Raw genomic sequence first — 27,867 nt, 5'->3', positions numbered from 1 at the left:
TTTGAGCCAACATCCGTCTGAAAAAATCCTAGGATTTTGTTGTCGGAATGTCCGAACAAAGTCCGACCGTGTGTACGCCCTATAATAGTCAAATAAAGCCTCACCATGCCAGGAACAACTGTATTAGTGCAGACTACAGCTCAGACCCCTGGACTAAATCCAGTCTTAGAGGCCCCATGCACATTGCAGTTATTGCTACTATCACTATAGTTATCACCGGTTTCGGCTGCTGCTCCATATTTTGGGTTTTGGGGGGTGGCAAAACCGCCCCAAAAACCTGCCCCCCGCTCGGTCACACCCCCACGCCGCTCGATTGTCAGCCCACCAGCTCTGCACTTACCCCATCTAGGTCTCCGGCAGCACTTCCTCCTCATCGGCTTCACCCTGTGTCTCCTCCTCCTCGGCTTCACGGCAGCTTACCCTGCGTCCTCTCCTCCTTCTCAGTGGCCAATACGATCACTTCTCCTATTGGCCAATTTGGTCTCAGGACCCGCTTCCTGATTGGCCGGGAGGAGAATAAGAAAGACAATAGGAAATAATAATTCGATATTGTTGTCACACAACTGGGCGGGCTCAGGGCATGGTGCTCTGCGCCCCCCGATCCTACCCTTTTTTGAAGCCAATTAGAGCCTCTGGCTCTAATCACATGCTTCTAAAAAAAAAAAATGGAGTCCGTGCGTCCTGCACCCTGCATGTAGATTAGGGGCCAGACACATGGATTTTGGAGGTGGCGTCCCTGCGCCCCTTATGGATAGGCTGCCACTGGATATAATGCTTATACAAAGTGTTATAATTTCAACGAAACTGTCCTAAAATAACTATGAAAAAAATTTATTTTTCATCAGTTTATGAAAAGAGCCTTCAATGGAGTTGGATATTGAATATATCTCCGTGTACAATCATTGTATGGCCATCCTTATTGTATCTGTTTATTGTAGTCAGTATAAAAATAACATGCATACAGTTGTTTTGGAAACTCTCTTACTAGACTTCAATAAGGATGTAATATGACTTTACTGCCAGTACTTTACATGGCAATGTTTTACATTTTTGCTAACATTGTCTATGGCAGAAGAAAGCTTGTATTTTATACTGAAGTGCTTATATTTTATTCCATGCAGGAGCTTAAAGAGTGGATAGCCATTCCAAGTGATTCCAGTGACCCTCAGCTTCGTGAAGAATTAATAAAAATGGTAGAAATAACTGCTCGGAGGATTCAAACTTTGGGAGCCACAGTACAGCAAGTAGACACGGGATTTGAAACGGTTGGTATTAATTAAGAACACATTTACAAATATGCACGCTATTCTTTTCTTACATATTAAAGTTAACACCTAAGATACGCTTTATTGAAAAATTGCACACAAATAAACAATTGGTAAACATTCACAAAAGATGGCAAAAAAGTTTAAAATGACAATGTGCTAGCTACGCCACTTCTATTCATACAAGACACTAAACAGGTTAGTGAAGATGACATGTGAGAAGGGGGTCTGGAGGAGTCCTGGGAAACCTACGGGGCACATACAACTAAATGCTATGTGCCTACATTTAGGACATCCAGGCCTACTGTATACCCCGTGTCTCCAGTATTGGTAGAATCTATACCGAACCAGCAATCATGTACATCTTATCCTGACAGTATATCAACTTAGTGTATGACACCTACAAACAGGTCTGAAGGGCTCCTGGGAAACCCATGGGGCACTTGCAACTGAACGCTAGGTGCCTACCTTGAGGACATCCAGGCCCACTATATGCCCTGTGTCATCACTATTCAGTGCAAAGGAGGGAGTCCATGGTGGACCAGCATACATTTACAGCAGTGGAGGTTTTAGCCAAGTTCTGGGTTCCAGTGGTATTCACCAATTGAAAGCCACTGCTGTCTACACAAACCCAACAATGGGCATCAACATAAGGGCTCAAAACCGAAATGGAGGGGATTCAATATCAAGATGTATGGCATAGGGATGAATGATGCAAATGGTAATGGGGTATCCCAATTGTGGTCACTGAGTATCAAAGGGCAACTCCCAGGCTATTCGCATAAATTCAGCCAGTGATCACATCACTGCTAGTGTCACCCCAGTCTGCGGGGAGGCCCTCACTCAGATGCACAGGGCACCAACAATACTCCTCTTCAGCGAAGAGGTAGAACTCACATGTAGTTGTCCACCATCTTCCGTGGTGGAGGGAAACCTTCCTCCTGCATCCACTTGTCGCTGTTACCCGCTGATGTTGGTGCTGTCAGTCACTCGGGTTCCCCTGTTGCAAGCTTAGTGTACATCCATCTCCGGCCGCCCGCTCACTTCCGGTTTTACTTCTGGTTTCTGCGATTTTCACTTCCTGTTTGTCAAGAATGGACGTGGGCAATCAAATGGTAGATCGCCTGGGCATTGTTGGATACATGGGAGTGCGTGGGGTACTACACCAACGCGTTTCACCCACCTAGCACGTGGCTTTCATCAGGGTGGGTGACACCAAAGGGGATAGCCTGTGACATCACTTCCTGCCCATTTTGCTTAGTCTTAACCCTCACTGGGGTTCTGGCTGATGTCTTGGCTTGATAATGGTGTATACTGCCATCTTGTGGCCAATTTTAAGATCACTTCGGCACAATGAATTGCACATCAAATATCTACCACTGAACAAACATACAGCTTGAATATATACATCTGGCTTGGTAATAGTGTATACTGCCATCTTGTGGCCAAATTTAAGATCACTTTGGCATAGTGAATTGCACATCGAAAATCTACAATTGAACACACATACAGCTTGAATATATACATCTGGCACAGATTGTGTATACAGAGCAACTACATTTGCTTGATCACTGGAGAGGAACACTTTTGAGGGGAATATGGAGTACTACAAAGAGATGAAGTAAATGATACATAGTAAAGAGGGGTAAATACATCATTGTTCATTACCCATAGGGATATGATGAGCTGACAGTGATATGGTGTGTCACATCTAGCATTGTTCCTACCCTATCCATACTATCTAGGAGGTTAGGAAAACCTGTAAATTTAATTCTGTGTTTAACCTCTTCAGAGCAAGACATCCTAAATGAAAAATCCGCTGCTTCTCTTTTTATAGTAATACCGTATTGTAGTCCCCTCTTCTGCTCGATAATTTCAACGCATAGAAGCCTTTTAACCCTTAGTCCATCCGGGCACCTCTGATGATATTTTGCAAAATGTTTGGCCAATGGGCTCTCATCTCAGGTTCGGATACTCGATGGATGTTCTCCCATCTGTACCTTTAATGGCCGTTTTGTTTTACCCACATACAGCATGTGGCAGGGGCATTCTATCATGTACAAGATTCGAGATGCATTGCAGTTGTTGAAGTGTCTGATCCGATAAATGTTTTGGTGGCTCACATCAGAGAAAGTATTCGTCTTGTCTACAAATTTACATATGTGGCATCTTCCACATGGATACATTCCCTTTAGGGGTGGCAGATCAGTGAGCCAGATACGTGTAGGTGTTTTGATAAACTCCAAATTCACCAGTTCATCAGATAAATTCCTGGCTCTTTTCGCAACCAGAAAGGGTCTAGAGCCCACTAAGGCCGCCATTTGAGGATATCATGTCAAAATGTGCCAGTGTTTTTCCAAAATGGCTCGGACCTCTTTTCACTGTATTTCGAAAGGGGTGATAATCCTCACCGGATCTGGCGAAGTCTGTGTAGGGATTCGTCTATCCTTTAATGTCAGGAGTTCTTCATGTTTTTTCTGCAATGCTTTTATTTTTCAGACATTGGTGCAGATATTTTCTCTCTCTAAAACGTCTGTAGAGTTGAATAGCTTCAGTTTGATAGTCCAACTCTAAAGTGCAGAAAGTATGATGTTGCAGCCAGGCCCCAGTGAGGGTTAAGACTGTAAGTAAAATGGGCAGGAAGTGATGCCACAGGATATCCCCTGAGGGGGGTAATTTCTAAGCCTTTATAAGAGGCAGGGAATTTTGTATCACCTCACCCTGCTGAAACCCACGTGCTAGGTGGGTGAAACGCGTTGATATAGAGCCCCATGCACTCCCGTGTATCCAACCATGCCCAGGTGATCACCATCTGATTGCCCACATCCATTCATGACAAACAGGAAGTGAAAATCGCGGAAACCGGAAGTAAAACCGGAAGTGAGTGACTGGCCAGAGATGGATGTACAGTGGCGGTGCATCCCTCTCTCCAGCTACCCCCTCTGTGTACTGGATGGCTGCTGTAGACACCCCCTATTCAAGCGCCCGGCCCCTTTTCGGATGCCGGGCGCCTGAATTCCAGCGGCGGGGGTGTTGTTTTTGAAGCACCTGATTAGAGCCATAGGCTCTAATAGGCTTCAAAATAGGTGAACCCAGGTGGGTTAGCAAAGCAAATCAATATTTGCTTTGTGAACACTGAACCGACTCTCAGCCAATCAGGAGGTGCCTATCTAATACCTGCCACCTGATTGGCTGAAGGCACAGATGCCGTGATTGGACGCCTAATGTAACTGAAGAACAGGAGGACAGAGAGCATTGGAGGACATAGGAGCTCGCCGCCGTCACCTGCTGCATGTCCCACAGCTCGCCGCCGTCACCTGCCACCAGGATGGGGTAAATGTGTGACGGTCAGACGGCGAGCGGGAGGGGGTCACAGAGGCTACATATGATGGGCACACGGGCTACATATGATGGACACACGGGCTACATATGATGGACACACGGGCTACATATGATGGACACACGGGCTACATATGATGGACACATGGGCTACATATGATGGACACATGGGCTACATATGATGGACACATGGGCTGCCTATGATGGGCACATAGGCTGCATATGATGGGCACAGAGGCTGCATATGATGGGCACAGAGGCTGCATATGATGGGCACAGAGGCTGCATATGATGGGCACAGAGGCTGCATATGATGGGCACACAAGCTACATATGATGGGCACACAAGCTACATATGATGGGCACAGTGGCTGCATATGATGGGGCACAGTGGCTGCATTTGATGGGGCACAGTGGCTGCATTTGATGGGGCACAGTGGCTGCATTTGATGGGGCACAGTGGCTGCATTTGATGGGGCACAGTGGCTGCATTTGATGGGGCACAGTGGCTGCATTTGATTGCACAGTGAAGCCGCAATTGATGGGGTTTTTTTTCAGAATTTTTCAGTTTGTTTGCGCCTCCAAAAATTTTGAGCACAAGCCGCAAGTGATGTACACTAAGCTTGCAACAGGGGAACCTGAGTGACTGGCAGCACCAACATCAGCAGGTAACAGCTACAAGTGTATGCAGGAGGAAGGCTTCCCTCCACCACGAAAGATGGTGGACAACTACATGTGAGTCCTACCTCCTCGCTGAAGCCCATTGTTGGGTTTGTGTAGACAGCAGTGGCTTTGAATTGGTGAATACCACAGGAACTCAGAACTTGGATATAACCTCCACTGCTGTAAATGTATGCTGCCTAGGGGCCTCCACAGAGTTTAATCTGGCACGGGTGGAGTAATTTGCTGTCTCTCCCATTGACATTTTCGTATTTGCTGTTTCTTAAATAGATTGCTTTGGCACTCAGTGTATGTATAGAATTTTATTACTAAACTTCTGAAATAATAATCTATTTTTTATTTTTATTTTTTCTCTGCAGCTGCATGATGGACAAAAAATCAAATTCCCTCCCGCGATCTTGGCTGAGTTGGGCAATGACACCACAAAGGCCACTGTCTGTTTTTATGGACACGTGGATGTCCAGCCTGCTAAAAAGGAAGATGGGTGGAAAAATGATCCATACACATTGACTGAAGTTAATGGTTAGTATCTTGGTTATTGGTTAGTTTCAGGTCTATGCACTTTTGTTAATATATACAGTGTATACAGCATACATCATTCTGAATACAAAAGTATAGTAAAACAGAGCTAAAGATCCTCTTCCTTGGCCATCTTTGAGAACTAACACATCAGTGTGAATGGCTTGAAGGTGGAATAGTATTTACAATGGTCAGAGTTGTTTAGAGTCTAAAGAGAATGTGTGTTTCTGAAAAATTGATTTTTTTATTAATATATTATTAACTAATATGCCATAATTCTTCTAAGTTTAAATTTTCATAATTTTAAGGAAACTTATATGGGCGAGGTGCAACTGACAACAAAGGCCCCGTGTTAGCCTGGATAAATGCAATTGAAACATATATATCACTGAAAAAGGTAAGACAATTTTTTAAAAAATTAATGCAATGAGCTGTTTTCTTGTAGCATGCTGACAGGATACAGATTGTTCTACTCGGGCTCCGGCTAATTTTTTAAGAAAACAAACTCAGACTATGCAAACCTTTTACTTTGATTCACCCGAGACTTCTAGAGGAGGGAGTTCTAGCGCACAGCCTGTGATTGACGGCCTTAGTTCTGTTCCTGTGTGCTGTGTGAAGGGGCGGGGGGGGGGTGTTCTCCCCTCCAATCAGCTCTCAGAGCCCTCCTCACTGAGCCCTGTAGAGTGTAATTTCAGCTCTCCGGACCCTGTTTTCTAAACACTCAGACGAGCTTTATACATTCTGGACTTTCAACTGCTGTAGAGAAGAGAAGACGGCAGATAAATAGGTAAAACATATGTAGGAAGATATGTTTAATCTCTGTGCATTATGTGAATTTATTATTTATGTGCTTTCAATATTTTTTAGCAAAAGGTGAACTTAGCCTTTAAGCTGAAAGTTCAATTGGGCTTTACCATTAGTCTTAATTCCTATTTGAAGATCCATGACTGTAATGCGTTTTATAATTCCAAGGCTTGCTAGAGAGTAAATGTAGGATGACAAAGGGTGTGAATCCTCCTATATCAGCTGCAGTCCCTATCCTGACAAAGAGCTGTACCATAACAACCATTTATCTCCTGAATATATTTTACCATATAACTATAATTGTGCATTTATTTAAAATACTATCCTGATGAATGTGTTCCCCTCTTTCTAAAGGAGAAATTGAACTTTCAAAACCTTACCAAAAAAATGCAGGAGGAGGAAAAAATGACCAGTTAGCAGAAATTTTAAATCTGCTAAAACCAGCAGTCAAAGGCACCTGTGTCTTTGACCCTATACTGCAGATATACCACTATGAGACTGTAGACATTTATCAGCAGGAATTCAGGATAGAAGTTGACTTCTATCTAGAACTATCTATCTATTCTAGATGTTCCCTAGGTAAAACCTACTTTTTTAAATATTGGCACAAAGGACAGTGCTTTTATTTAATTTGAAGAGCCTTCCTGATGGGCCCCTCCCCCGGTCTCCAACCCCAGCTACACACTATACCCCCGTTCCCAACCTCGCTTACACACTGCCTTCTACCCCAGTCCCCAACCCTGCCTACACACCGCTCCCCACTTGTGTCCATTTATATCAGAGGTAGGCAGGTGTTAATGGACACGAGTTCATTTACATTCGGCCACCCATAAACCTACATGGAGCTTTTGGCCAGGTCTGCATGAAAAACAGACAGGCAGACCTAATTAGAAAGCTTGGGTGAAAGGGCCCTAAAGGGGAATGTTTGGGGGGGGGCAAACAGGGTAAACTAGCATCTCACTTTGCATCACATATCGCACTCGTTATGATGATCCCAGTACAGCACGTACTCTATATTGGCCGTGTTACATAGCTGGGTGCTGACTTTATGGCTGTGTACAGACAGTACAGTGTGTATTACAATCAAGAGTCTGTGGACTGTACTTTCCAGAATAGCAAGTCGGTATGCTTTCAGCCTGTTACTGTATGCCTCTTGCTGTGCACCTCCATCGGCCGCTGGAATCTTAGAGCTGCTCTCCCACACTGCTCCCTGCAGCCTCAAGTCCCTCCTTCAGTCCACGGCATGGCACTTACTGAGGGAGGAGGGAGGAAGTATGCATAATCACTCCGCCAGGGAAAGGCATAGGCAGGTGTGCAGTGGGCAGAGCTGGCTTTACCTGCATGCGCTCTGAAAATGTGATTAAAGTCCCTCCTTTGCTGTCACCTCCTGGGGTCTCTTTGTGGACCTAATGGAGCCCAGAGACATGTAATGTAAGTCCTGGCAAGTAAGTAGGACAGGTGGTGGTCTAGTAAATACATTTTGTTAATGCATCCAAAAATGATCAATAAAGCTACCCTGGCACCCCTGCTGACCTGATGGGGCTGGGCCCATTACAGGAGGACTGGTTGTACAGCCTTATCAGCGGCCCTGATCTCATAGACTGTACAGCTGCTCTAGAGGCCTCAGTGGTGTCAGGACTGAGGGCCTAGATGGACTTTGCTAGAAGCTGATTGCAGAATCTCACCACAAGGGATCATGTCTGTAGAGGTGCTGTCTCACTTACTGGACCATGTCTGGAGGAAGCTAGAAGGTGGAAACTGTCTTGGGGACTTGTGAGTAAAGATCCTAAACTGATCTCTGTGATTGCGTGAGTTCTTTGTTCTTTATTCACATTTACTTAAGGAAAACATTGTCTTCTAACTGCTGTTTGCTAATCATTTGCTAATCCCATGCACTAACGTGTTCGTTCTCCTGCTAGTTCTTTTAGCAATAGATTACAAAAAAACATCCCCTAGGCTGGTTTATTGGAGCCAAAGTAAATGGACTAGTGCTTGCGGTGGTGGGCAGCCTCTGTACTTTTAAGGAAGAACCAGGTAATACCAGTGGCCCCTACGGCGCTGCACATGTGTAGCCAAGCTTTGGACTACCACAGTATGGAGATAGCAATATTGCTTTTATTCTCTCCCCCTTTTTACTGAGATACTGAAGTTATGCTGCACCATTCTCCCCTGGTCAGTAGGGGGAGAACTAAAGTCAAGCAAACCCTTAGACTTCCATGCAGGGCACTGTGAATTTTGGGAGGTGTAGCCCAAAGCAACAGCCATGTAGAGTAACAATTGGGTTTCTGAACTACAGATTCCTATATGCTTTGGGGCATAGGAGGAGTCAAGGGGGCACTTAAAGCAGTAGTAAACACCACTTGCACACATGTACCTACAGGTAAACTTAAAATAAAGCTTACCTGTAGGTACAAAGAATATCTCCTAATCGTGCACGGTTTAGAAAATAGTCACTATACTGATCCCATGTCAATGGCGCATGCGCACTGCGCTCTGAATGGATGGCATAACAGTGCATGTTAGCAGTATAGCCTCATTGATTAGTAGTTATACTCTATTCACTGCTCACTGCTGCTTTTCTGATGGCGTTGTTATTGTTTATGCTGAACTGGAGGTCAAATTCAAATGCTGATTTATATTCTGCCATTGATTCTGTCTCAGGCTCCTGCAGACTCTCAGGATAGCTGTCTGCCCATGCCTCGTAAAGGCAGACAGATACCTGAGAGCAGGAAGATAAATGGACTATGAGATTGCTCAGCTGCGCCCTCGTAGTTCATTGACAACTACCAGTCGTCAGCTGTAATGGCTGTGGGCACTTGTAGGCATTAATTCAAATGCAAACTGTGGATGAATGACGTGGCTGTGTGGGCAGAACCCCGCACGGCCAAGCTATTTTCAAATTGTAACAGCAGGTGTGGGGGAAAAGATCCCCCGTTCCCGCTGTCACATCACAGGGAGGGAGGGAGGCTGCTGCAGATGCTGGAACATGTTAAATGTTCCATCCTAAAAAAGGGTGGAACATGTTACAAAGATGAACTTACCCTTTAATTCACAATACATTTAGTTACCTTTAATAACCAATTTAGTGCTTATTTTTTTGATAGAACATCATTGCTTGGTGTCAGTCACTGACGTAGTGGGTTTTGTGGTGCTATACATGCCTCCACCCAACCACGTGAGTCAGAGAGGTTGAGGCTTTTTAGGACCCAGTAACAAGCGGACCCATTCTGTCCAGCCGCTCATACGGGGGTAGCTCTACACATGTATACACCAAAATCAAAAAAGTCTGTTTTAAAAAATCTACATATGTAATTATGCTAGTTCTCTGGGCTTCACACTGGTGGTTTCTGCAGCTTAAGACTCATTTACCAGAAAGAAGTAGACAGCTCTGGCCTCATTGTGATTTTGTTTGCTGCATGTTTGTTCAGGGTTAGCACAGCAAGTCAGAAAATAGGGTGGCCCTTGAATTAATGTAGCACCCTAACAACTTGCATATTCAGAAGGTCAGCAGTGACGTCCTCCAAATTTCAGTTATTGAAAAAATATATAATATTCTAAAATATTAGCTGTTACAAAATAATAAATGACAAAAAGAGATGTTTGTGTTCCTTTGACTGAGCCACTCTGTTGTTAATCTACTCCATATTTTGGACCATTCTATGTGTCTTGTTTTCAGAAATGTTAACTTTCTGATAGAGTAGTAAACATTTTTACATTCTTTTGAATTTTAGGACACATTGTTGGTGACATTTATAATATATGGGCCATTTAAATTATTAAAGGAAAGATGAGATGCTTAGATTCCAGACCAATCGAATTTCCTTGCAGCATATTACTGTATTTGATCACAGCTGGATTGAATGTAAAGTTTTCTGTCTGAGTCCACTTTGCTTGACACATCAAGATGGCTTGTATGTGCTGTGTGTCCTCTAGCAGAATAAGCTACCATCTTTGCTATTTCACTTCCTTTTTCAGCTGTCAGAGTGCAAAAATATATTTACAAAGAACACAAAGACCTTTCACTATTTATGTGATTTATTGGGATTTGTAGAGAGGTTTGACTACACAGAGAGCCCTATGGAAACGCTATCAGTGAGTGGATCGCTTCACAGAGCTCTACCTCAGATCACCAGGCTTCTACATCCATTTATCTCTCCTCACCTTGCACCTGGGAGAAAGAAACAAGGAACCTGATTGTTGACCCTTGGTAACCGTTCAACTTTTGTTCCTTCTTTCCTGCATCTTTCATAAATAAGCTCTAAAAAGCGCAGTTTGATGAGAACATACAAACTACGATGCTTCGTTTCCAATTAGCTTAGTGGACAGTTTGAAGAAGGTTTCAGGCAGTCATGACTTTGGGATCTCTTCTTGTGACTACGTGCTGCATTATTTTTATTTTGTTTATAACAAAAAGAGGACCCCAGGCCAAATGTTGATATAGGTATATGAGAATTTTTTTGCCTACTAAAGTATATCCAGTTCTGTTCTGTTTTGAGATCCAGGCATCTCAGCCAGACTACAGTCAGGAGGAGGACTTCATCAGCAGAAGCACATTTATAAGTTAGCTTTGTGTTCCTCTCTTCTCTATGTATATTCACACAGTTGACTGACTGCAATGTAAAAAGCATCTGATTGGCTGACATGGCTGGCAGTTATAAGAGGCTGATATTAATACTGATTACAATAGTTATATTTAATATAGAAGAATGGGAGAAGAGAGCACTACCAATGCCACATCCGGAATATAGGGACACAGGGATGGGTACTAATTAAAGTAACCAAAGTTGTACTTTGAAGGCATGGAAACAATGGAGAAGTATCAAGGACTAATATTCATAACATTTATTGAAAAAAGTACATAATATAAACATAGTGTTCAAAAAGATAAAAAAACATGAAAAATAGTACAGTAAGTACGATAAGCCCTTGTGCGTCTACGCGTTTCGCCGTGAGGCTTCTTCAGGACACGATCAAGGTTCAGAGACGTAACACAAGAAAGGAAAGAGCAAGTCTCACTGTCTGAAATGAGATACATTCCAATTAAAAGAAATGTTGCATAACAATATTACAACATGTTGCATTTAAAAAGCATATGCTAAAACATCCAAGAAGATTCCGAGGGAACAGTAAAATGGCAAAAAATGGCAAACAAAAAAAAGGGGGTACCTTTGGAATGGTTAGGCCTCATATACAAGATCCACGTGGTAGAAAATTCTCCAAGCTTATAGAATCTTTCATATAAACTATGGAGATAGAGAAAATACAAGAGGCTCTAATACACAGAGTGTGATGCAAACGAATAGCTTGTATATTTATTTGGCTTATGTTTTTTAATAAATTTACAACATTTTACTACACTATGGGAGTCCACATCTCTTTTCTCCTATGAGGAACTAACGAAAGATTATACTATAATCTACCTGAAGACAGAGGCCCATCCTTGGAATCGCAGTAACTACGGTGGCGAATTGAGTGCAGCGGTTACATCTATATGCGCATTGCCCCTTTGGGGTGAGTGGATTCGGTGAGTGGGGACCCTTGAGGGGGAGCACAGAGTCACCAGAGGATACTGCGAGCTCCTAAGTCACCATTTGATCTTTGTCACATTGTTTGAAGAATACTAAATGCACATCTTTTATGGACTGTTATCTGCACATATATATATATGAACTTTTGCTATACTTGTCACGGAAGCATAGTGTGTCCGCTTAGTGTGGTCTCATCCTTTCTGTTATTTGGATTTTGGATACACACATGGTGATATTTTTATGAGTGTGGTTTATAATTCAATGATTTTATTTATTTTTCAGTATCAGGTCTCACACTTTGGCTATTAGTACTAGGGAACCAATAATAGGCTATTGTACAGTGGGTTTCATATATCCCCTAAAAATCTTTTGGGACACATTTGTTAAGTATCACGTTAAGTTTACTTTATTTGCACTAAGAGTTTGAACACTTTTGCAAGGTCACACATGCACATACCCTTATGGGGCATGGAATGGTAATATATATCACAGATTGATTTACTTCTGAAGTAATGGTGGCACAATTGAGTTTGGGTTTACATATTATCACACTGGATGCTGACTTAACACTCAGTGACAGATTATAGGTACACCTATATCTGATTCACTGGCATTACACATGAGGTGGGATTATATACATTAGGTACAGGTGTGGCACACGCAGTAGTGGTGTAGCACTCAGCCCCCTCTCTCCCCTTTTTTGTGTCCATGTCTTGATATTAATCATGAATAGGTAGCGCCATTCATCCCAATTTATTAATTTATGTCTACCTGGAGACCCCCTAGGGGAGCTCTATTAGGGGAGGCCGCAGACTTATCCGGCATCCTAAGCGCAGTCATATATATTTTTGTATGCTATATCTTGACAGTATTTTGGCCCCTATTGATGAGAGAATAATATTTATAATTTTTTTCTCTCTCCCCACAGAGGTACTCTTAGCAGCGGTATTCCCCGTCCTGTCATCACATCTAATGACAGCATCTGGCCCTTATTTACAATATGTTATTGTTTATCCTTTTTTTTCTTCCCCCAGTGGTACTGATAACAGTGGCTTTTCCTGCTCTGTCATTATTTCTAATGACATTATGTAGCCCCTATCTATGGGAGGATATCGTTTGCCCTTTGTCTCCTCTGTTTCCCCATGGAGGTGTCTCTGGCAGTGACATTCCCTGTTCTGTGATCGCATTCGATATGTGATGCTTGGGCGGGCCTTTATTGGCTCTTGGAGGTCGGGTGGTATGCTGATGTAGTATGAGTGCGGCTTGGTCCACTACTCTGCCTACAAGCCCCATAATGTAGCGGCCTGTTCCTATGCACTCCTCACATGTGAAAACAGTACGTGTGAAGCACGGCTTGGTTAACTACTTTGCCTAGAAGCCCCACAATGCATCGGTCTCTTTTGGTGCACTCCACGCATGCGCAAACTAAACGCCACATCCACGGAGGCGTGTCCAAGATGGAGACCGGAGCAGACGTGCAGTGAAGGAGCTCCGTTCAGTCTCTGGCCTAAAGCCCTGTTTCCCTGCAGACCGGTGGTCCTACACAGCCTGGGATGGCTACGCTGACGGAGGAGAACGGTATGACAAAGGGGAAGGGGTCCTTGTCTACCCAAAAGTCCCATAGACCTGCCCTAAATAGCACTACACAGAGCCCCCGTCCCGCCACTGGCTCCAATATGGCGTCCCAGGCAGAAGACACTGAGACAGACAAGGAGCAATCTAACTTCGAGGCTCTCGTGCAGGCAATTACTACTTGCCAATCGACCCTCATGGGCAAGATTGAGCAGATGCAGCTGGACATTAGCTTCATAAGGAGAGATATGGACACTTTCCGCTCTCGTCTTACTGAAGCTGAGCACCGCGTGGGGGATACAGAAGATACGCTGCAGAGCCACACAGTCTCACTTCGCACGCTGCAAACTAAAGTTAAATCCCTGGAAACCCACGCAGAAGATGCAGAAAATAGGAATAGGAGGAACAACCTCCGTGTGGTGGGGCTTCCTGAGGGGGCTGAAGGAACTGACCCCACGGCCTTCATGGAACACCTCCTGTGCACACTTTTACCCCAGGTGCCATTCTCTGACTTTTTCGTGGTGGAGAGGGCACATAGGATGCCTGCTGCTCGGGGGCCCCCGGGAGCTCCTCCACGCACATTTATTCGAAAGTTACTTAATTTTAGAGATCGAGACGTGGCTCTGCGTGAATCAAGAAAAATCGATCAGCTGCGGTATGAGGGAGCGAAAATAATGATCTTTCCGGACTTCTCGGTGGACACACAGAAGCAACGCCGCTCATTTGTCCAGGTGAAGCTCAATCTGCGTAACAGAAAGATAAAGTACAGTATGCAGTTCCCAGCCAGGCTGAGAGTCTAAGATGGTGAGACAGTGCGCTTTTTTACCTCCCATGAAGACGCATCGTACTGGCTGGAGACCCTACCCAGGCATTGATGACTGCCAAGGGATACATGGTATGTTGGAATTATCCTGCTTATTACCCCATGGTTTATAAGACCTCCCCAGTCATTGCCACTAAACACAATGTTGGACTGTAGCCCCCCCTTCCTTTTTTTTGTAAGGGATAGCAGGGCATGAACCTAACAGACCTCCTGTGTTATGGCTGAAGCTTTTTATGCCTTGTGTGACTGACTACCCGTGCACCATGCACTGCTTTTACCCATGAAAAGCCATGCACTCGGGGATGGAGGGGGGAGAGATGCCTTATTTTATTTTTTTGCAGTTTGAAAAAGTTTGTAACTGTTCAAGATTTGTGCCCCCGGAGGGGCTCTATTTGTTTCTCCGGGTGATCCATATTTTACATTCTGCAGGGACCGTTGATCCTTTCAAATCTGCTGGAAGACATATTGCACGTACTGTAACACTCAGGTGTCCTTCTGTTCACTTTGCCCACTGGCAGTTGCCATGACAGTTAATGGGAAGGAAGCACACCGAAGTTTGGGGGGTGGTGCGGGGTGGGGGGATGGGGGATGGAGTTGGGTTTTGCTCCTTGTTGGGACTTTTTGGCTGCTATATGTGTGTTAGATTTTGAGCTCATGTTTCCTACATTAGGGGTCAGTGCAGTTCTGATCTCGTTCCACTAGATGGCAGGAAGGTCTCCCTGATGATGTTCTCATAATGGTGAATAAGATTCTGTTATTCTTGTGTATGTCCATATACAGTCTGTTATTGATAACGCTGAGATGTCGCCCTCCCATATTCCCTATAAGACCTAAATGACTCCCCTGACTATTTTGTCTTGGAATGTTCGAGGTTTGAACTCCAAGATAAAGAGGTCTTTGGTATTCAATTTTCTTAAGAAATATAACCCACATATATGTGTCCTTCAGGAGACACATTTGATTGGGAGTAGGACGCTGGCACTCCGGAAACCCTGGGTGGGTGCATGTTACCACTCAATCTATTCCTTCTATTTCAGGGGTGTCAGTGTCCTGGTTCACAAGTCACTTGGGTTTACCCTGTTAGATCTCCACCTGGATCCGGAGGGAAGATACGTGGCTCTTCATGCGATGTGCGACAGACGGTGGATATACTTGGGAAGCTTACTGCAATAATAGCACTATACTCGTTGGCTGGAGTTATATTAACTGGAGATTTTAATATGACCCCAAATGCTGCTCTGGATAGATTCAGTGTGGGACCCCCCAGTGTCTCTCCTCTCAATGGGCCGAAAATTTGGGTTTTAATGATGTGTGGAGACTGAGGCACCAGGATAAGAAACAATATACCTGCCACTTGGCCACGTATGCCTCTTTCTCCAGAATTGACTTTGTTTATGCCAGACTCCCTGCTCTCCCGGATATAGGAGGTTGAGATCCTGCCACGAGGCATTTCGGATCACGCACCCCTCCTGCTTAAAATACAAACAGACCCTGGTGGAGGGAGAGCTGGGAGTCTACTGGCCAATCAATGAGGGTACGTCCCCCCACCGGTACTTTGGGATGCCTTTAAGGCATACACCTGGGGCCAATATCAAAATGCGATTGGGAGGGTCAGAAGGGACACGAGACTAGCATTGGAGGAGGCAGAGAGGAAGGTTCTCCTGTTAGAAGACAGATATGTGCATACTAAGGATGTGCTGACATATGACGCTATGCAATCCTTACACAGAGAAATCTCTCTGATGAAGGTTGAGACCACCAAGAAACAGTTGCTTGCTCAGACACAGAGAATTTTTGAACAAGGGGAGAAGACGGGTAGATTGTTAGCATGGTTGGCTAAGGAACGCTCCTCTCTATCACATATTGCCCATATAAAAGACGACATGGGAGCGCTCTGCTCTGACCCCACTGATATAAATGAACAATTCGCTAGATATTATGAACATCTTTATACCTCTAAAGCCACCTTTACTTGAGAGAACCTTCATAACTTTCTAAATCAAATATAATTCCCACAACTCTCTGATGAGGCCCGAAATACATTAGATGCCCCAATTACTCTCAAAGAGGTCCAAACAGCGGTGAGGGCACTCCGGTCTGCAAAAACCCCGGGCCCTGGTGGACTACCGGCAGAGTTTTATAAAGCAAATAGTGATCTTCTAGTCCCTAAATTCCACAACCTGCTCCTGACAATGCTACAAGAGGGTTGCCTCCCTCCCTCTATGTCAGAGGTGGTTATTGTGGTTATAGCCAAACCTAATAAGGATCCCACGTCATGTGCCTCATATCGCCCCATATCGCTTTTAAATGTAGATGCCAAGATAACCACTAAAATACTCTCCACTAGGCTCAATTCGGTCATCCTCTCTATAATTCACGGCGACCAGACGGGCTTCATGCCGGGCAAAGGTACCGACATCAATCTACGTCGACTATACACCAACCTATCTCTTGCAGAAAAAAAAGGACCTCCCGGGTGTAGTGGCCTCTCTGGATGCTGAGAAGGCCTTCGACTCGGTTGAGTGGGAGTTCCTATGGCAGGTCCTTGAAAGGTTTAACTTCGGCCCTAAATTTATCTCCTGGATAAAACTTCTCTATAGTAGTCCCACCGCACAAGTTCGCACAAACGGAATACTCCCCCCCCCCCCCCCTTTTTCCTGGGCAGGGGAACCAGGCAGGGATGCCCACTGTCCCCTGTTTGCCCTAGCTATTGAACCCCTGGCTATCCTACTTAGAGCATCCCCAACGGTTAGGGGAATAGCGCTCGGCCCATTGACTGAGAGACTTTCATTATACGCTGATGATGCATTGCTATATCTCCCAGATGCATCTGCAGCACTGGAAATTATTAACAGCTATGGATCTTTCTTAGGCATTCGGATCAACTGGACCAAATCGACTCTATTTTCATTATCTCAGACCCCAACCCCCATGGATCCGAGGGTACCGCTGGCCATGGTATCTAAATTCAGGTACTTGGGGATTGAAATACAGCGGGAACCGTCTCAATATCTGACAGATAATATCTACCCGATCCTACAACAACTTGTCACCAGGTGTCAGACTTGATAATCTCTCCCCCTGTCACCTGTAGGCAGGATTAATCTTCTTAAGATGACTTTCTCCCCAAGTTCCTATATGTTTTTCGTAATACCCCTGTTCCCATCCCTAATTCCTTTTTTGCTAAGTTGAATCAAATAGTTAACACATTCGTATGGGGAGGATGAACCCCTAGAGTCGCCCGAACCACCTTACAGCTCCCCTTGTCGTTGGGAGGTCTGGCACTCCCCTGTTTTAAAAAATATTACTGGACAGCGGTTCTGGTAACTGTTCGCTGGTAGTTCTCCCAGCCAAAGTCCAATCCAGCGGTCAATTTGGAGGCTGCTATATTGGCATCATACTCGGCATTGAGTAATTTGGTGTTTAGGGGCCCTAAAACACACCCAGATATTACAACTTCAATGCACACGACAGTTAGAGCTTGGGAACAAATGTCAAGGAAATTCACGGGACCAAATACTATTTCCCCATACACATGTAATATTGTTATGCAACATTTCTTTTAATTGGAATGTATCTCATTTCAGACAGTGAGACTTGCTCTTTCCTGTGACGTGTTACGTCTCTGAACCTTGATCGTGTCCTGAAGAAGCCTCACGGCGAAACGTGTAGACGCACAAGGGCTTATTGTACTTACTGTACTATTTTTCATGTTTTTTTATCTTTTTAAACACTATGTTTATATTATGTACTTTTTTCAATAAATGTTATGAATATTAGTCCTTGATACTTCTCCATTGTTTCCATGCCTTCAAAGTCCGACTTTAATTAGTACCCCTCCCTGTGTCCCTTTAATATAATATATAGTTATATGTAAATGCAGTTTATTATGAATACATGTATTCGGCTCGGTTCACACTAGATGCTGATGCAGCTTCCAGCAGGGGTCCTGTGTGTCCTGGTTCACCGTTTCAGGTCCGAATTCAGCCTAAATTTTGGGCTGAATTCAGACCTGAAACGGACCAAAAGACGCACAGGCCTCCTGTGCAAATTCGCACTGGAGCTGCATTGAAGATATGTGAACCGGCTCCATAGAGAGCCGGTCACATTCTCTTGCTATTGTGAATTGGATGTGGCGATCCCGCATCCAATTCGCAATAGTGTGAACCCAGCCTTAAAGCAGCTCTGGGCTCCTTCAGAAAAAAATTTAAAATATTGTAGCTGCTGACTTTTAATACTAGGACAATTACCTGTCCACGATTCGGCTCTCTGGTGCTGCCGCCGCCTTTTTGTGTAAGAGAAACCGACAATGAAGCCTTGCGGCTCTCTACTGCACATGCGCAAAGTGTGCTGTGCTATGTGAATGGCCCAGCGGCGGGGGGGGGGGAGGAGGAGGTGGGCCGAACTTCCGGGTGACTTTGCTACGGCGAAGTCATCCGGAAGTGGGAGCGGGTACCTGTCAAACCAGGTACCCGCTCCCCCTCCCCCTGAAGGGTACTAAATGTGGCAGTGGAGGGATGGGCAAACAAGTGGAGCTTCCCCTTTTGGGTGGAGCTCCGCTTTAAATAAAGAAAAATAGTTAAATTGTGTTGGCCTTTTCCTAGAGTTAGTCGCGTGGTTGGCAATTCAACATTATCAGATTTTTGTTGTTGAATCCAGAAGGCATATACTATGTGGATGTTAATTTGTAATGTCTAATACAGTAGTCGCCAACCAGTGGTCTGTGGACCACTGATGTTCCGTGGACCACTGATGGTCCATGAGACAATTTTGGTGGTCCCCAGGGGTTCTGCTGCAAATCAACATTGCAACATTGGATGTATACCGCCCAATGATTTTTCCAGTGTTGTTCTAAATGTGTGCTGACGGTCAATACGGTCAGTGCACATTGATACTTGATGCCTCCTCTATAGTTCCGACTCCCGTGAACTCAGAGGGAGGCACCGGGAGTAGTGCAGAGAGTGGGAGGTGAAGAAAGAGGGGACTTCCAATTGCAGCACTGATCAGACTGTGGGAGGGAGCATGTAGCTCAAGCACATGGCTGGATAAGGAGATGAGATCCAATGATGAGTCTGTGTAAGGCAGCAGTGTCATGCAGAGTGCGGGGGGGGGGGGGGTTCAGAGAGCCGGAGCATTGTTTGCATAAGGCATGTAAAATTTATGTTAATGGTCCACGGGATTCAAAATAGTGAGTTTAGTGGTCTTCAAGGTCCGCAAGGTTGGCAACCATTGTCTAAATTATGTTTTTTTTCTTTTGTGATTTTAGGACATCCCTGTGAACTTGAAGTTCATTATAGAAGGAGTAGAGGAAACTGGCTCCCCTGGTTTAGAAGAAATAATTACAGAACACAAGGAGTTCTTCTCTGATGTGGATTATGTTGTTATTTCTGATAACGTGCGGCTCAGCCAAAAGCCTGCCTTGACATATGGGACAAGAGGCAATGCCTATTTCTTTGTAGAGGTAAGGATCTGTTTTGTACTTTAGACGGGTGAGGTTTTAGCTTATAGCAAATTTCCAAATGACTTTTCCAGCTATTCAAGTCCTTGTTTTTTTTGTTTAAGTAAAAGCATTGAGAGGACTGTAATACAAGGCAAAAGTGTTTACATATGTTTCCCGGGTATACATGGCATTACAGTAATATACAATAATATTTTTTAAAGAAACCACTACCACTATGTACGGTTTAGACTTTTACTGAGGCAGTGTGCAAAGTACAGTATAATCACAGCAACTAATCATGATTCTAACATTAGTTAACTGAAGCCTTATCAGCTGTAAGGAATTACTGCCCTTTGCATATCATCGCTAGATTTTAGACTGCCTTACTGGCTATGCTAAATGTTTCCCTATTTAAAATATCTCTTTATAAAATAATTTTGCAAACCAAATAAACAGCATCTGAAGAGCATCAGAAGAAGGGAATACATTTGTGTAAGGGAACTTCCTGATCCCTGGAGTGTCTGGTGTCACCTATTAAATCACCTTTGATCACACTATGAGCAACAACTTTAGTTTTGTTCCTGGCTTATTTTATCCTTTTTTTATAAATATGCCTCTTGTGTGTGCCCTAACAGAAACAGTTCCTTGAGTGAAATGACACACTGTATTTTATTGATGTATCTTCTTTGTTTCATGGGATTTGATAGTTGTGTGGGGATGGACACATATAATATGTTCTGCATATTGAAATTGTTGTTAAGCCACTCTAACCTGTATACACCATTAGCACTGCCTGCTATTGTAGTATCCCTCTCTGTGTGTGATTTATAAAAATAAATGCTGCAAATACCTAATTTCACTGCCGAGATTACGATCACATGACTAGCCAGCTCTCTCCTTTTCTCCTCTGAGAGATGCAGCGGGCGGGGCTGAGATTACTGATGTCACTCTGGAGGAGAGAGCTGGCTGGTCATGTTATCACAATCTCGGCTCTTAAATTAGGTATTTACAGCATTTATATCTATAAATCATTCACAGAGGGGGACACTGCAATAGAAGGCAGTGCTGATGGTGTATACAGGTTAGTGTTATGAGAGCAGCACAAGAGGGGAGGGTCGGCTCACACACAGACCGAGAGGGGAGAGGGGAGGAGGACACAGGAGCAGAGAGGAGAGCAGATAGCAGGCTGCTGATGACATAGGCACATAAACTGACCACAGTGTCTGGTCTCAGCAGCCATGATACACCGTGGTCAGCTTACAGAGGGCTGGGGACAAACTGTCAGGATCAGCCAGGTTTTTTAGGTGTTACAGAGGGTCAAATGACACAGGACAATATAAATAAATATATATATATATATATATATATATATATATATATATATATATATATATATATATATATATATATATATATATTATATTATATTTTTTGGGGGGTTAACAAATGCTTTAAAGTGTATTTAAAGCCAAAGCTTTTTTTTTTTGGATTGATTGTGAAAAGTGGTTAAAACCTTTGTCAAGCTTTTAATGCTGTGCTGTTAAAGCCACATTTTTCCTTAAGACCTCTGTCACTGGCACTAAAATTGAAAGAAAATCTAAACTTCTGAGTTGTAACCAATGCAGGAACAGAAAGGAATGTGCCAGTGTGACCACAAATTCCACTGTCAACTAAGAGGGAATGTCTCTTTGGAGAGATTTCCTTACACTTCCTGTTGTGCCTAGAGAACAGTAAGTGAAGTGAAATTCTCCAGTGGGATATTAATGGCAAAAGAAACCTGGGAGGTGTTTTAATCATTCGGTACTTTATTGAAAATGAAAAAAAAAATTGGCTTTAAATATACCTTGCTGAATGTGCAGAACTGCTGTATGTAAGTTCAGAAAACCAAGGACTGCGTGACCCATATTTGCTCTGCCAACCGCATATGTACATAATTACGTATTTACTTAAATTATAGTATCTAGGGTGCAGAGCTCTTGCACTAATTTTACTTGCTGTGCTACAGTGGATGACATATGATCAGGGTGGGCCCTGTCAAGAAGGTCAGTTTAAGCGAATAGCAGCCTGTGCTCTGATGTTTAGGGTCACGGCTGTATGCACCACATAAGTAATGAGGAGGCTGAGTAAGTCTCTGTCAAAGTTTGTCCAATCCGGCAGTGTTCAGCAGTTCTTGGAAGGAAGCTATCCTCTGATTCTCCACCATCAGTCATAAAGCATCAGTGCACCATACAAATTGCATAGTTAGTTCTGTTTCACTCTGCCAGGGGAGGATAATTTGTCATAATGCCTTGTTATTGCTTTACAAGCTTCTGGGAAATTGAGATTGCTTTTATAAAATACAGAGAATGGGCAGAAAAAGGACTGACCAAACAGATATCAATTTATAAAACAAACAAAAGGGGTTACTAGAAATGTCCATATACATACATACTGTATGTGTGTGTGTATGTATGTGTGTGTGTATATATCAGCCACTAATCGTGCAAGTTCTCCCACTTAAAATGATGAGAGAGGCCTATAATTGTCATCATAGTTATACCTCAACTATGAGAGACAAAATGAGGAAACAAATCCAGACAATCACATGATTTTTGAAAGAACTTATTTGCATTTTATGGTGGAAAATAAGTATTTGGTTACCTACAAACAAGCAAGGTTTCTGGCTCTCACAGACCTGTATCTTCTTCTTTAAGAGGCTCCTCTGTCCTCCACTCATTACCTGTATTGATGGCACCTGTTTGAACTTGTTATCAGTATAAAAGACACCTTTCCACAACCTCAAACAGTCACACTCCAAACTCCACTATGGTGAAGACCAAAGAGCTATCGAAGGACACCAGAAACAAAATTGTAGACCTGCACCAGGCTGGGAAGACTAAATCTGCAATAGGCAAGCAGCTTGGTGTGAAGAAATCAACTGTGGGAGCAATAATTAGAAAATGGAAGACATAAAGACCACTCATAATCTCCCTCAATCTGGGGCTCCACACAAGATCTCACCCCGTGGGGTCAAAATGATCACAAGAACGGTGAGCAAAAATCCCAGAACCACACAGGGGGACCTAGTGAATGATCTGCAGAGAGCTGGGACCAACGTAACAAAGGCTGCCATCAGTAGCACACAACGCCGCCAGGGACTCAGATCCTGCAGTGGATGACGGTATTCCGTGCTTAGGAGAATAGGAACAAGGAAGGACTGCTGCCCCGCTAAAAATGAAAATCACCTAGGTGAAATCCAGTATAGCTATTAAAGTGCAAACAACACTCCCAACAGGTGTTAGTATAATAAAGTGCAACGTGCTCCTGAGATAAATATATATGTGCCAATTTCTCAATAAGAACCAACTGCCTATATATGTATAGGAATGTGCCCAAAAGTAAAAACAAGAACTCCGAAATAAACACTTATGGCAATAAAACAGTATTGGCAGTAAGGAACAAACAATTATGACAGTAAAAAATCCCCAACATATGTGCATAAAAAGTCCAACAAAGCAATATGTGAAAGGTAAAGAAAAAAATGTATGTGAAAAAACGACAAAAATATAAAAAGCAGTAAGTGTCCAAAATCAAGGTCCTAAAGTGTATCCTTTTGGTGAAAAGAACATGATTTCAGCATTGACTGGTGTTGTCCCCGTCCTTCACTGCACCCCCACTCATGCTTACACTCACCGGACTGCCTAACCCCTGCAGGGGTAAAAGGCATATGTGGAAAATCCTGCGATGGCGAGTCCAGGAAGCGGTCCTCCGTCCAGGGGTGTTTATCCTTCTCTGATGTTTTTGTATCCCCAAATGTTAAACATCCATATATAATAGGGAAAGAAAGAACTTCATAGCGTGAATCCGAAAAAATGGGTTTTATTTAATAAAAATCCATAAGGGTATGGTTAAAAGCTGACAGCGCTCCAATAGCCGGCTCGCAGCTGGTGGGCAGCGTGGTGTGGCGTGTGTTCCACCGCCCGCCTGCTCGAAACCGGAACTAACTCAAGCAGAGAGATGCCGACGTGTGCGTATCCCGAGGCCACGTGAGATTTTGAGTGCAAACCTCCTCCCATCAGCAAGGGCATTGAAGATGAAACGTGGCTGGGTCTTTCAGCATGACAATGATCCCAAACACACCGCCCAGGCAACTAAGGAGTGGCTTCGTAAGAAGCATTTCAAGGTCCTGGAGTGGCCTAGCCAGTCTCCAGATCTCAACCCCATAGAAAACCTTTGGAAGGAGTTGAAAGTTTGTGTTGCCCAGCGACAGCCCCAAAACATCACTGCTCTAAAGGAGATCTGCATGGAGGAATGGGCCAACATACCAGCAACAGTGTGTGACAACTTTGTGAAGACTTACAGAAAACATTTGACCTCTGTCATTGCTAACAAAGGATATATAACAAAGTATTGAGATGAACTTTTGATATTGACCAAATACTTATTTTCTACCATAATTTACAAATAAATTCTTTCAAAAATCAGACAATGTGATTGTCTGGATTTGTTTCCACATTTTGTCTCTCATACTTGAGGTATACCTATGATGACAATTACAGGCATCTCCTCTTTTTAACTGGGAAAACTTGCACAATTGGTGGCTGACTAAATACTTTTTTGCCTCGTGTGTGTACACACACGCACACGGGACGGAAAGTATTCAGACCCCCTTAAATTTTTCACTCTTTGTTATATTGCAGCCATTTGCTAAAATAGTTTAAGTTCATTTTTTTCCTCATTAATGTACACACAGCACCCCATATTGACAGAAAAGCACAGAATTGTTGACATTTTTGCAGATTTATTAAAAAAGAAAAACTGAAATATCACATGGTCCTAAGTATTCAGACCCTTTGCTGTGACACTCTATTTAAAGTGGAGTTCCACCCACTTTTACAACTCTTCAGCATCCCTCACTAAACTGTGCACTGTAAACGAATTGGATATTTTTTTTTTCTCAGCACCTACTGTATATCTGCTGTATTCATTTTTCACTTCCTCCTCCCTGGCCGTGGCCCATCGCATTGTTTCCTGTTTGCAATGCCTTCTGGGAAGGGGCGGTAACATCCTCTGACACTGCCATTGCTATGGAAACTTGACCTGAAACCTATTACACTGCTTGTGCTGCACTGAGCATGTGCGAGATCTGCAAGGCTGAGATCCAGGAAGAAATACAGTCTGGCTTCAGTTGCCCACACTTAAGATGGCCATGGCCTGCTGTATGTTTATAAAATAACAAACTACTGCTATAAACTAACAAAACAGACCTTAGTTTACAGACTAACTTTACTAGAATACATTAAGCTTGTGTATTATAGGGGTAATTTTATCTAAAAAGTATAATTTTGGCCAGAGCACCACTTTAACTCAGGTGCTGTCCATTTCTCCTGATCATCCTTGAGATGGTTCTACTCCTTCATTTGAGTCCAGCTGTGTTTGATTATACGGATTGGACTTAATTAGGAAAGCAACACACCTGTCTATATAAGATCTTACAGCTCACAGTGCAAGTCAGAGCAAATGAGAAATATATATATATATATATATATATATATATATATATATATATATATATATATATATATATATATATATACATACACACACACATATGTATTTATAAAGAAATGGTTATGTTAAAGCTCAAAATAAAGCAAGGCTTTACCAGTCAGAATATTGACTTGATCATACAGCCACCTGTGGCACTTGACCAAGGCTGGTATTATAGTAAGCCCTTCCATGTTAATATAAAATTACTACTGTGACCACTGTAAAATTAAACTAATCTTTTTTTCCCTTGGTTGTATAGCATCTTTGGAAAAATCTTTGCACAAAAAGGATTAAAATTACAGTATATATTCACTAAAAAATATAACTCTGAATGATGATTGTAGTTTGAATTATGTATCTTACCTCTGGTAATCTTCATTAGGTGGAGAGTGGTAAAAAAGACTTGCACTCAGGAACTTTTGGTGGCATCATCCATGAATCAACAAGGGACCTAGTATATCTCTTGGGTAATGTGAACAGTACATTATTACAAATGTGTTACAAATATATGACAACTGGGAATGCATGAGTGTTTACAGTGAAATTCCCATTTAATATTTGATCCGAAATGCCCAACACTGGTTTTGAAGCACTGAACAGTAACATATTGGGGTTGAATTTACTAAGAAGTAAAAACTGTTCACTTTGCAAAATATAGGTTAACTTTGCAAAGTGACTGTCCCAGTCTATACGTGTAGTTGCATTTATGTGTTTGTGATATTAAAGGTAAGGGTGGGCATATATTTTTTACGTAAGAATGGTGGGGAGAAAATATCATGAACCCAATATTGTGTTTTGTGACTGGCAGTTCAGACAGATAATATACATTTAAAGTATAGTCAATTATTTTTTTTCCTTTACCTAACGAAAAGATGGAAGGAATCATCTAGTCACAAAGAATTCTCTATAAGAGATAATGAGAGCTTCCACCCACCTGAAGTGCTTTGTATTGCCTCCTTTTGGTTGTCTCTAAACTACCTGGTATTATCCTCTGCAACCACAAAGTCTCTGTATCAGAGGTGGGATCGGGCATTTTATGGTCGCTAAAAGTGTCCCAGTTTCAAGCTTGCCTGTTGGTTTCCTTATTTTTAGAGTTCTTTCCAAATGTACTTTGTCATGACAGAAATGGAGAGGCTGCCATTGCTGATATAATATTCCTGAAAATAACAGTTGTTAGACTGTCATGCAGATCCTCTAGATTCAATACTTTCGAATTGTTGACCTAAAACATGTATTCAGCCAAAGAAATCAAATTACTCTGAAAGTATTGAACCCAGAAGTTCTGCATAATAGCCAGACAATTAGCTTTTTTAGAAGGAGTCAGCAATGACAGCTTCAATATTATTCTCATGACTGTTTTTTTGTTTGCCTAAAAGGAGTCTCAGGTTTGGTAATGACTTTAATCTTGCATCCCTTTTTACATAGCAAGCCTTGTGGACTCTACTGGTCATATTCTTATCCCTGGAATTTATGACGACGTTGCTCCAATAACAGAAGAAGAAAAAAAGCTGTATGAAAATATAGATTTTGATATAGAAGAACACAAAAACAACACAGAGGTGAACACATTTTTGTACAGCAGTAAGGTAAAAACCTTTTATTACTTCAGACACTTACTATTGTAATGCCATACCAATTATCTCTTCTAAACTTCATCATCTTCTCACATGTTCTGTAGACATTAGGTTCTGTAGTGTGAAAGGAAAGTGTTCTATCGTGTTAAGAGGATTACTGAGTTAGAGATTAGATTTAACATGATCCTACCTGTAACTAGGGAAAATCTACTGCCAGTCCAGGGCTATAGGTTTTGCCTTTAGATGGCTCTTAATGTATAGCCAAAGCTTTTTTGGCTGTACTTTTCCTGTGGATCTCAGAAATGCAGTCTGTTCTGCACTCCTGTGACCCGTTTTCAAAGCCTGCTGTCGGTTGGCATCACAGAGCCGGTCCAGGCTCTGAACAGATCCTGAACGTATGGTCTGAATCCACCAAGATGTCTAGACTGGTAGCTAGCTCAGCCTCTCAGTGACCCACTGAGGCCCTAAGCCAAACTCTCCCACCCTCCACAGGTCAGCACTCCAGTGAGCATTGGAGGGGCAGAGCAGAGAGCTATAGACTGACAGTCACCACTCTCTGCAGCCTGAAGATCCAGAGCTGAGTGAACAGCAGTGTTTGATTGCTCGGTTCTCAGTCTTGGAGCTGGTAGGGAACAGATGCAGCATTGGACCAATGCTGCATCCTACTAGGTGAGTATAACTTTTTTTTTTTTTTTTTTCTAGCTAAACTAATACTTCTCTTTAAAATCTCATGACATTTATCTATGTGCATTGCTTTTAATGCAAACTGCTAAAAAAAAAAGAAACACAGTTGC

At 43.0% G+C, this 27,867-nt stretch overlaps 1 protein-coding gene across 1 annotated transcript in view; it reads left to right on the top strand.

Annotated features, from left to right (window-relative positions):
* LOC141145015 (beta-Ala-His dipeptidase-like) overlaps positions 1 to 27,867 on the top strand; it is a 98,781-nt gene that overhangs the window by 42,419 nt on the left and 28,495 nt on the right. Inside the window, exons 4-9 of the mRNA XM_073631248.1 lie at positions 1,122 to 1,265; positions 5,644 to 5,806; positions 6,112 to 6,200; positions 19,797 to 19,991; positions 25,882 to 25,966; positions 26,925 to 27,085. Of these exons, the coding sequence (XP_073487349.1) occupies positions 1,122 to 1,265; positions 5,644 to 5,806; positions 6,112 to 6,200; positions 19,797 to 19,991; positions 25,882 to 25,966; positions 26,925 to 27,085 (837 nt within the window). The remainder of the gene's footprint in view (positions 1 to 1,121; positions 1,266 to 5,643; positions 5,807 to 6,111; positions 6,201 to 19,796; positions 19,992 to 25,881; positions 25,967 to 26,924; positions 27,086 to 27,867) is intronic.

This window comes from Aquarana catesbeiana, linkage group LG05 (assembly GCF_042186555.1).
Source record: "Aquarana catesbeiana isolate 2022-GZ linkage group LG05, ASM4218655v1, whole genome shotgun sequence".
NCBI classification, from domain to species: domain Eukaryota; kingdom Metazoa; phylum Chordata; class Amphibia; order Anura; family Ranidae; genus Aquarana; species Aquarana catesbeiana.
This window is presented reverse-complemented; position numbering and strand designations above follow the sequence as displayed.